At 36.6% G+C, this 6,971-nt stretch overlaps 5 protein-coding genes across 5 annotated transcripts; 4 read left to right on the top strand and 1 right to left on the bottom strand.

Moving 5' to 3' along the window:
* Positions 1-549: 549 nt before the first annotated feature.
* Positions 550-1,281, top strand: AC631_04409 (uncharacterized protein; the record flags this gene model as incomplete). Its single annotated transcript, XM_015613238.1, has 1 exon — positions 550-1,281. One exon carries the CDS (start codon positions 550-552, stop codon positions 1,279-1,281), a length of 732 nt encoding a protein of 243 aa, XP_015465955.1.
* A 132-nt stretch (positions 1,282-1,413) lies between these two features.
* On the bottom strand, positions 1,414-2,061 carry YPT72 (Rab family GTPase; the record flags this gene model as incomplete). The annotated part of the gene is made up of 1 exon (XM_015613237.1): positions 1,414-2,061. One exon carries the CDS (start codon positions 2,059-2,061, stop codon positions 1,414-1,416), a length of 648 nt encoding a protein of 215 aa, XP_015465954.1.
* A 753-nt stretch (positions 2,062-2,814) lies between these two features.
* AC631_04407 (uncharacterized protein) lies at positions 2,815-3,771 on the top strand (the record flags this gene model as incomplete). The annotated part of the gene is made up of 1 exon (XM_015613236.1): positions 2,815-3,771. The coding sequence occupies one exon, from the start codon at positions 2,815-2,817 to the stop codon at positions 3,769-3,771; it is 957 nt and encodes a 318-aa protein (XP_015465953.1).
* Positions 3,772-4,220: 449 nt separating this feature from the next.
* Positions 4,221-4,832, top strand: PST2 (Pst2p; the record flags this gene model as incomplete). The annotated part of the gene is made up of 1 exon (XM_015613235.1): positions 4,221-4,832. The coding sequence occupies one exon, from the start codon at positions 4,221-4,223 to the stop codon at positions 4,830-4,832; it is 612 nt and encodes a 203-aa protein (XP_015465952.1).
* A 735-nt stretch (positions 4,833-5,567) lies between these two features.
* On the top strand, positions 5,568-6,944 carry AC631_04405 (uncharacterized protein; the record flags this gene model as incomplete). Its single annotated transcript, XM_015613234.1, has 1 exon — positions 5,568-6,944. The coding sequence occupies one exon, from the start codon at positions 5,568-5,570 to the stop codon at positions 6,942-6,944; it is 1,377 nt and encodes a 458-aa protein (XP_015465951.1).
* Between the last annotated feature and the right edge of the window lie 27 nt (positions 6,945-6,971).

The raw sequence follows: 6,971 nt of genomic DNA, 5'->3' as shown, positions 1-6,971 counted from the left end.
TCATCAAGTCTGTTGAAAAGTCTGACAAGGCCGGTAAGGTTACCAAGGCTGCTCAAAAGGCTGCTAAGAAATAAGCTGATTGATATAGATATTTATATTAGTTGCTTGTCTTAAAATTAGTTTTTTGAATAAATAAAAATTTTAACTTTGTTGTAGACGTTAAGTGTAAGTTTCTGTACCATTTGCATATTGTGGGCCATGTGGTTAATCTAATCGAACGTTTGGCGTATGCACATTGTTCGCTAAAAAGACTTTATCGAGGAAGATAAAACTACGTTATTATAGTTAAAAATGCCCTTATACTATGAACCTTAGCATTTTCTTCGAGTAGAGCAGAAGGAATTTATCTGAACATAAGTCTAACGTTTCTTATCATCAATTAAGCTTGGAGTAATAAAATAAACGGCTTATTGAAAATTTTTTTGGGACATAATAGATACTGTATACAGACTTCATGCCCAGTTGTAGTAACTGTGAAATGAAGTAAACTTTTGTTGATAAGTAGCCAGCTTTAAGGAAATAGAGAGTATATTTTGGTTGGAAAATAGCATGCAAGACTGTGCTGATAGAGGGGTCCATCTTGGATTCGATGATACTAGAGATTACAACCATGCAACAGATAATCAATATAAACAACTACGTGCTAAAGCTGACGAATTATACAAAAAGAAAAACCAGCTCTCCCAACAGTCGCAACATGCCTACCAAGCTGGAGACAAGCTGAAAGCTCATGATTTGAGTGAACAGGCGAAGAAAATCTTATCACAAGCTGAGAACTATAACAGACAGGCCGCAGAATATGTATTTCGTGAAAACAATGCTGATAGTGCTGAAGATGAAATTGACTTGCATGGATTATACGTTAAAGAAGCCGAGTTTTTCTTGCAAAACAGAATCGCTGCTGCTATTAAGACCAACCAATCTCATTTGAGAGTTATTGTGGGTAAAGGGTTACATTCAGCCAACGGGATTGCCAAATTGAAACCAGCTATCGAACAAATGTGTACCGAATGTAACTTGAGTCATAGAATCGACCCAAAAAACACCGGTGTTATGGTGATCGACTTAACTAACACTCAAAATAACCAAATTCCAAACCACTGGGATCTTGCTTACGGTGGTGGACAACCTCACCAAGGCTACCAAGGCACGTCTCAACTACAATATCATCAACAATCTCACCAGAACCAACAACACAACCAACAATTTGGTAACATTAAGACCGGTAACAAGCTTGCAGATATGTTATTGAAAGCATTCTGTATGTGTATCAATAAATAATCTTTTTGTACATTGTATTTTCTACACTGAATTACTAGTAATATATATATTTAAAAACTTGAACAAGAATTAGACATAATGAAAAAGAGGACTTCTATATTAACCATCACCTAATATAATCAACTAACCAAACTAACATGCACATCCGCCTGCATCATTTTCTAAATGAATATTAATAGCGTCGTTGTAGTCGTCGCTCACATCATTGCCATTGGCATCATTCAACTCCTCCTGCTGTAATGCCATCTTGGCAATAACCTCGAAAGCCAGCTCTACGTTAATCGAGTCTTTAGCACTGGTTTCAAATACTGGGTAGTTCAAACCGCCCAACTGGTTGTTGGTTATGTTGTTCAACTTTTTTTGTAACGACGGAATCTTCTTCGAGTCATCAACATCAATTTTATTACCTATTATAATGAATGGGAAGTCCTGGGGATTGCTTACATTCGATTGAATCAAGAATTCATCTTTCCACGAAGACAAGTTATTCAACGACTTTTCATTAGTAACATCGTAACACAATACACAGCAGTCGGCACCCCTATAGAATGCAACCCCTAAACTCTGGAATCTCTCTTGACCAGCAGTATCCCAAATTTGCAATGTTACTTGCTTATTATTATCAATAGTAATTTCCTTTGTCAAAAAATCTGCTCCAATTGTTGCTTTATATTGGTGGGAGAACTTGTTGTTAACAAATTGCTGCATCAAAGATGTTTTTCCAACACCCGAGTCTCCTAATATAATCACTTTCAACAAAGTCTTCTTTCTTCCTGACATGTTTGGCTTTATTTTGGCTAATATTTCCACTTATCTAGGGCGTTCTAATGATCAACATATAAGTGCTGCTGCCATTTTTACTCGGGTCACTCAATATAAGTAGTTACACGCACGACAGATAGATGCCTTCATTATACGGTAAGATAGGCTGTGATAAGACGACTTCATATACTGTATGTGGAAATGACACTTGGCTATCTTACTGACGGTATTTCATCAAAATTGCTAGCAAAATTACACCGATTGAGCCCATTAACGACACGTAGATCTGAACACCTGGCTGCAACACTCGATAATTACAGTTGGCCCCTGAATCAAGATTCATATTCTACAAGCTTGTTGTATTCAGTCATCTACAAAACCAAGTGAATTGGAATATCTGAACCGTATTAATCCTTTTGGACGAAAAATTTATTGTTCTGCTTTAGATTTGTGGGTGCGATAACTACGTCTTACCAACCACTTATACTGTATGAACAATTGATCTTGATATACTACTAAGACAACCGTATATGTTTCCAGGATACCCAGGGATCAACTTTGACGTATATAGATTTGTAAACAAGATATTTTTGAAGAAGTTAGTGTCGATAACTGTGGTTGCTATTGCGTAGCAATCTTATGTCATAATAGACGAAATGGCGAGTATATAAATGACGGAGATCTCCACTCGGATCAATTAAACTAAAGATACACTAAAAATTATAGAACTGTTATTGCATAAAAGTTAAATAAATAGAATAGAATACTACTATGTCCAACCTTACTACATCCATCCAACTTACCAAGCAAAGTAAATATAAATTGAATAATGGACACCACATTCCAGTAACGGGGTTTGGGTGCTACGAAGTTCCAGTCGAGAAATCCAAGGAGTTAGTCTACGAAGCATTGAAAGCCGGATATCGTCATATTGACTGTGCAGCTGGGTATGGTAATGAAAAAGAAACATCACAAGGAGTGGCTGCGTTCTTGAAGGAAAACCCAGACGTAGGCAGACAGGATATTTGGTACACCACCAAAATCAGAAACCAGGACCACGGGTATGAAGAAACTAAAAAGGCTGTGCAAAAAATCAGCGACAACGTAAAGCAATACATCGAGTACGTTGATTTGGTGCTTATACACTCTCCTAAATCTAACAAGGAAAAGAGATTGGGAACATGGAAAGCTTTACAAGAGTTTGTTAACGATGCTACTAATCCTGTGTTAAACATCAAGTCTATCGGTGTTTCAAACTACGGAATTGCGCATTTAGAAGAATTATTGAATTGGGATGGGTTGTTAGTCAAGCCAGTTGTGGATCAATTGGAATTGCATCCATGGTTGCCACAATTAAAGTTGAGAAAATACTTAGTGGAACATGACATATTGGCTGAAGCATATTCTCCATTGACTCAAGGGCAAAAGCTCGATGATAAAGAGCTCTTAGACTTGGAAGCTAAATACAAGATTCCTAAGGCAGAAATTTTATTGAAGTGGTCTTTCTTACAAGGTTTTATCGTATTGGTTAAGTCCGAGAAGGTAGAAAGAATCAAGCAAAACTTAGGTGTTTTAGCTGACGGAAAGAGTGATGAATTGGACGAAACAACCCATCTTGGAAAGATCGACTTGGATTATGAGATTGTTGAGGCCTTGGATAAGCCTGAATCTCACGAAGTTTTAACCTGGGGTAATGTAGATCCAACTACATACGAGGATCCTAAATAGATTTTGATTACCTTCAAATAGAGTTACAAATGTACTTTCGTTTAATATTAGTAGTTCCCCTCAATGGAATATCTTTATTTCCGAATCTTCGATACTACACCACGTAAAGGAGTTTGTTCTCTGTATCTGCACAGAAGCCTTATCTAAACTCTAATACGACTTTTTGAAGCACGGAGTCTATTACAAATTTAACATAAACAAGTAAGATTAGAGTTAATATTGACAGCTTAATGAAGTAGACAGATAAAAGAAGTTGCATCTAGCTCAGATTTGTCCAAATACAGTACTCTACAATGCTTAACAAAATTAATAGAATTGCTTTAGTAAAATATTAGTAACTGCGCAATTGCGAATGCAATGCATCTGATATTTGTATATAAGAACACCTCTCCTCTCATATGGAACAGTCGGTTTTTCTTCATCTTCAGTAACTATTTACATATAATAAAATGGGACCAAGAACTGCCATTATTACATATTCACTCTACCATCATATTGCCTCAATGGCTACAGCAGCCAAAACTGGTATTGAATCAGCCGGGGGATCAGCAAAGATATTTCAAGTAGCAGAAACCCTTCCAGATTCCCTTCTTAAGAAATTGGGGGCTCCACCTAAACCAGATTTCCCTCTTGCAACTAATGATACATTGACCGAATATGATGCCTTTTTGTTTGGTATCCCAACCAGATACGGTAACATGCCTTCGCAATTAAAGGCTTTCTGGGATGGCACTGGCAGTTTGTGGGCTAAGGGTGCTTTAATTGGTAAACCAGCAGGTATTTTTGTATCCACTGGTTCAGTTGGTGGTGGTCAAGAGACTACAGTTATTAGTAACTTGTCTACATTAGTTCATCATGGTATGGTATTCGTCCCATTAGGATATTCACACCCAGGCATCACTTCCATGGATGAAGTACACGGTGGTTCGCCATGGGGTGCTGGTACGTTTGCTTCCTCAGATGGGTCTAGAAAGGTGTCAGACTTAGAGCTTGAGATTGCTAAAGCACAAGGTGCAAACTTCTACAAGACTATTGCGAAACTTAAAGGAATTGATAACTAGACATTTTTTTATAAATTGGATACTACAAAGCAAATTTCCTGGAATAGATTTTACTTTCTATTTGAATTTTCTAGATTGTTTCTTACTACTTCATATCGTAGATACATTTGTAAGGTTCGCAATATGCTGCGAAATGCGATATCTCCAAATACTAGAACCAAAATTAACATTCAGCTTATAATAAGTTAATAAATAAATGTTGTAGGTATTGACTGTACGACAACAAGTTCAAGTCCGATAAGCTTGAATTATTTCTTATCTCATAGCTATATGGAGAGCACGGCCAACCCAGACAAGGCTCGGGCTTAACCAATGTCCCAAAAATACATTTCATATATATCCAATCCAAAACCAAGGAATCGAATTGACTAGACTACGTTCTATCATAAAACTGGCCCCTTTGGAGATGAAAATTAAGTCAAACTAGTGATTAAGTATTGATAAATGTACAATTGGGTCTCTTATTTAAAAAAGATTATAAACAAATTTCAGTAAAATGAAATATATTCACAGGGTTTTCCGTCCTACTACCTCTGAACATAACGAATGTGTCTATTAGTTAGTGTATTATTCTGATTTATTGTATATTTATGGCCAGAAGTATGCTATTATGGAAATTTTTCATTTTGACCAACACACTACTTTCCAGAATGTCAAAAGTTCATCCATTTAATAGATCTTAATAAACCATATCAATATTACTAGAGTTGAAAAGTTTGAATAGTTGATAATATTATGTCACTGAAGCCTCATAAGCCTATAAGGCAAGAATATATCGCTAAGGTGCGTTATATTAATAATTTACCACCACCTCCGTTGAACCCCAAGTTTATAGATTACAATACAACTGAGAAGGTATCGTCCAAAACGGAATCAGAACAGTTAATGAGTTCGTTGTTCAGAAAAGAGAACTTCACTAGTTTTATAGAGTCTGTCGATGAAGAATTAGGGATGAATTTAAATTTGATTAATAATCCTGGGTTCTTGGATAATGAAAACGAATCGAGTATTTACAAAATGGTCGGTGAGAAGAATGATAACGACGATATCAAGCACGTTATATTACACCCCAAGGATAGAGCCTTATTAAGAGATGCAGGAATTGGTAAGATATCTAAATCAGAGCCAGATGTTTCGTTTTTGAGAAGAACTGAATATATCGCTGAGAAACAAATACCAAAATCAAACGGTACCTTGAACGGAAATGACGATGTTGAGGAAATTGCGGAGGCGAAGAAAGCAGAACAGGCAAATGACCCTGCTTCTCAGTTGGCGGCAGTAGAGAAAACCTTTGACGAAGCTCAAGAGACTTTGGATAATTTCACTAATTTAAAACACCCAAGCAAGAAACACTTGAAGGCGGTATCAACATGGCCATTATTACCAGATACTTCGATGATGGACACAAAGTTCTTAACACTTAAGTTTTCTGGTTCTGCTTCGATTAGTCGTGAATTGCAAATGTTGAAGAGACAACAAAAGGAGAAATACGACGAGACTTTACAAAAGAACTCTTTGGAATCAGCTATATTCAGACCAATTACGTCGGAAGACGGTGAATGGATTTCAATGTATCAAGTGCGCGATGCTAAAAAGGCTCAAGAAGTAAAGGAAAAATTGAATTCTAGTGAACGTGAGCGTCCAGTTAATATATTGGATGAACAAGAGGGAATCGAGGACTACAAATTTAAGCATAGCAAGGACTACGATATGAATTTCCATCGTTTCTCGAAGCCATATGAGGAACTAGCAATTAAATTTGAACCAGCTGAAGGTGCCTCTGAAAATAAGAAAACACGGAAAAGAAAAGCTGCATATTATTATCCCGTTACAGGTAGAATTGATTTAAAGAAGCATAGGGCCTCCACTAATAGCGAAATCAATAGATTCTTACGTGATAGTGCTGTGGATGTAATTAACTTTGCATTAAGAGAACCAAATACCAATGAAATGAGAAAAATGGATGCTATTAGGTCCGAATTTGATCCAATGGATTATGAAGGTGAAGAAGACATCGCAGAAGAATTCAATGAGGCTACAAAAGACATTCCTGATCAAGATAAATCGGAAGAAAAACCTGATGCCAACAATGTAAATGCACAAGAAGATTAAGAAAATCGTTACCAATTTTACGAAACA

This window comes from Debaryomyces fabryi, assembly GCF_001447935.2.
Source record: "Debaryomyces fabryi strain CBS 789 chromosome Unknown contig00117, whole genome shotgun sequence".
In the NCBI taxonomy this organism is placed as follows: domain Eukaryota; kingdom Fungi; phylum Ascomycota; class Pichiomycetes; order Serinales; family Debaryomycetaceae; genus Debaryomyces; species Debaryomyces fabryi.
The sequence above is the reverse complement of the archived record's forward strand: the minus strand, read 5'-3'. Positions and strand labels throughout refer to the sequence as shown.